The 2,974-nt window shown below is 39.9% G+C and overlaps 1 protein-coding gene across 1 annotated transcript; it reads left to right on the forward strand.

The window, feature by feature from the left end:
* The first annotated feature begins 480 nt into the window (after positions 1–480).
* Positions 481–2,696, forward strand: LOC143021228 (uncharacterized). The gene is made up of 2 exons (XM_076178596.1): positions 481–999; positions 1,166–2,696. Exons 1-2 carry the CDS (start codon positions 792–794, stop codon positions 2,635–2,637), a joined length of 1,680 nt encoding a protein of 559 aa, XP_076034711.1. The 5' UTR covers positions 481–791; the 3' UTR covers positions 2,638–2,696.
* Positions 2,697–2,974: the final 278 nt, after the last annotated feature.

The raw sequence follows: 2,974 nt of genomic DNA on the forward strand, positions 1-2,974 counted from the left end.
ACCTTTGTTCACACTAGTGGTTTGAACCGCGCAAAAATCGCGGCAATACCGCATAGTCAAGGAAAAACTGTGCGAGTGTGTGTGTGTGAAAGCCTTCATTGATCTGCATTGTAATTGAACCTCCGTGGTTCAAACCGCGGCGGTTGAAACCGCTTGTGTGAACAGGGCCTAGAACTTCGAGGAATTCCTCGACCTGTTCCGGGAAAAGCTTACGAAGTCCGGAACGCAGGAACGAAGTAATTAATAACCAAAACAAAGTTGTTATGCATGCAAGCAATGTTTATTACGTGTGTTATTTGAAACGTAATTACATTGTTTTGAAACACGTGTTTCCCGAAAGATAACATTGCGTGTGTGTAATGCGGTGGATTACACAGTGTTACAAAATTTTGACTTTTTTCTGTCTTTGGTCAATAAATGTTATTTTCTATTTCCTTTTATCTACAAAGTTAAGAAAATAATGATTATTCTCTTAAAACTTTGATTATTCTAGACTGGCCAGCGATTTTTTTAAACTAGCCTATTATAATAGGCTAGTTTCAATTATCCCCAACAATTCAAACAAATTCCGCACTAATATGGTGGAAAAAAAAATTAAAGAATTTTCTGGATGACTCCAGAACATTCAAAACAATTCTTTCGAAACGTTCCACAAACTTCTAGAACATTCTTGCAACGTAGATGGCAGTATAAATGCAGGGAACGTATGCTAAACGGGTCAGTTTACTTCTAGCCGTCTCTGCGTAGACAATTCGTTCGTCATCAGTCATTCCTATCTGCCTTCTTTCAGCATGGCGTCAAGAGGTTGTAAGCATCCGCCAGACGCATTTTGCTACGTCTGTGGCGAGTTTATCAAAACTAGAGCTAAAAAGTACTCTCTGGAAAGATCACCAAAAATGCGCGAGGCCTACAAAGCATATTTCGGCATGCCTGTTGGGGATCAGGACAAACTTTGGGCACCTCATTTCACCTGCGATCTCTGCAAAAGAACTCTGGAAGGTAAGAAAAAAACCTAATATATATATATATATATATATATATATATATATATATATATATATATATATATATATATATATATATATATAATTTTATTTACAAATAGTTTATAGCAAAATTTATTTGTTTTATTTTTATACTTATGTTTTCATTCTGCTTTTTACAGGTTGGTACAGAGGGGAAAACAGAGCTATGAAATTTGCAGTCCCCCGAATTTGGAGGGAACCAACTGATCACTCAAGCAATTGCTTCTTCTGTATGGTAGACCCTTCCAAACGTCGAGGAGGCAAAAATGCGCCTGCTATCATATATCCTGATCTTCTGTCATCCATTGCGCCAGTGCCACACTGCTCTGAGCTCCCCGTACCCACTCCTCCCATGAGAGAGCAGCAGTGTTTACAAAAGAATAGTAGTTCAGAAGAGCATGAAGACACTGATCCAGAGTTCAGAGACGCAACTGATGACAGAAATCCATACTACCCCAACCAAGAAGACATCAATGACCTCATCAGAGATCTTGGCCTCACGAAGTCAAATGGCGAGCTTTTGACGTCGAGACTCAAGCAGTGGAATTTGCTAGATGAGAGTGTGCACATATCAGGTCAGAGAAAGCGTCACCAGCATTTTTCAAGCTTTTTCACTAGTCAAGATGGGCTTTGCTTTTGCCACAATGTGACCGGTCTGTTTAAGGCAATTGGAATTACCCATAACCCCAAAGAGTGGCGACTCTTTATCGACAGCTCGTGTAGGAGCCTCAAAGCAGTGCTGCTTCATAACGGGAATGTGTACCCATCTCTTCCCCTCGCCCACTCTGTCAAGCTCAAAGAGGAATACAACAGTGTCAAGATTTTGTTAGATGCCTTGAAGTATGGAGAGTACTGTTGGGAGGTTATAGGAGACTTCAAAATGCTGGCTTTCCTAATGGGTCTCCAAGGCGGCTTTACCAAGTATCCTTGTTATCTTTGCCTTTGGGACAGCAGGGATACCGTGTCACACTACCTCAAGCGTGACTGGCCACAGCGAACCGAGTTTTGTGTGGGGAAGAACAACGTAAAATGGGAGCCATTGTTGGATCCCAAAAAAGTACTGTTTCCTCCACTACACTTAAAACTGGGCCTTATGAAGCAATTCGTCAGAGCTCTAGATAAAGAGTCTCCAGCTTTCAAATTTCTCCAAGATTTCTTCCCCAAGTTGTCTGCAGCGAAAGTTGAAGCCGGTGTCTTTATTGGTCCACAAATAAAAAAGGTAATGGAGTGCAAGGAGTTTCCAAAAAAACTCACAAGGACAGAGAGAGCAGCATGGGACAGCTTTGTTGCAGTAGTTCTTGGCTTCTTGGGGAATCACAAGGCCGAAAACTATGTGGAGCTTGTTGAGACCTTGGTGACAAACTACGGCAAAATGGGTTGCAGGATGTCCCTCAAAGTGCATATCCTTGACGCCCATCTTCATAAATTTAAGGAAAACATGGGAGCGTACTCTGAGGAGCAAGGCGAACGCTTCCATCAGGATATTTTGGAATTTGAACGCCGCTACCAAGGGTCTTATAATGAAAATATGATGGGAGACTATATTTGGGGGCAGATTCGTGAAAGTAATCTACAGTATAAGCGTAAATCTAGAAGAACTACTCATTTCTAATGTGTCTATTGTCTCTCTATTGTAAATCTAGAATAAATAAATGCTATTATTGCATTATATCGTTTTGTGTTTGTTTTGTTCAAATCAAATTTCCAATATACCACTTTGTCCCTATGAGAATATGTAAATTTCATAAATATCATTATCCTGAACACAAGAGCAAAATTAGAAATGAATAAAAGTATTTTTTCATGTATTCTGGACATAGGCAATTAGGAAATAACAGTTTCAACTCAAAGACAAAACCTTTGTTACACGGTGTTATAGATGGGAGAGCAACTGATACTATCATATAATTAACCCATTAAACTCCGATGACAAGATTCCTTGTCATTTG

The sequence above is a fragment of the Oratosquilla oratoria genome, chromosome 41 (genome assembly GCF_046742065.1).
Source record: "Oratosquilla oratoria isolate Oo_2021 chromosome 41, ASM4674206v1, whole genome shotgun sequence".
Lineage (NCBI taxonomy): Eukaryota > Metazoa > Arthropoda > Malacostraca > Stomatopoda > Squillidae > Oratosquilla > Oratosquilla oratoria.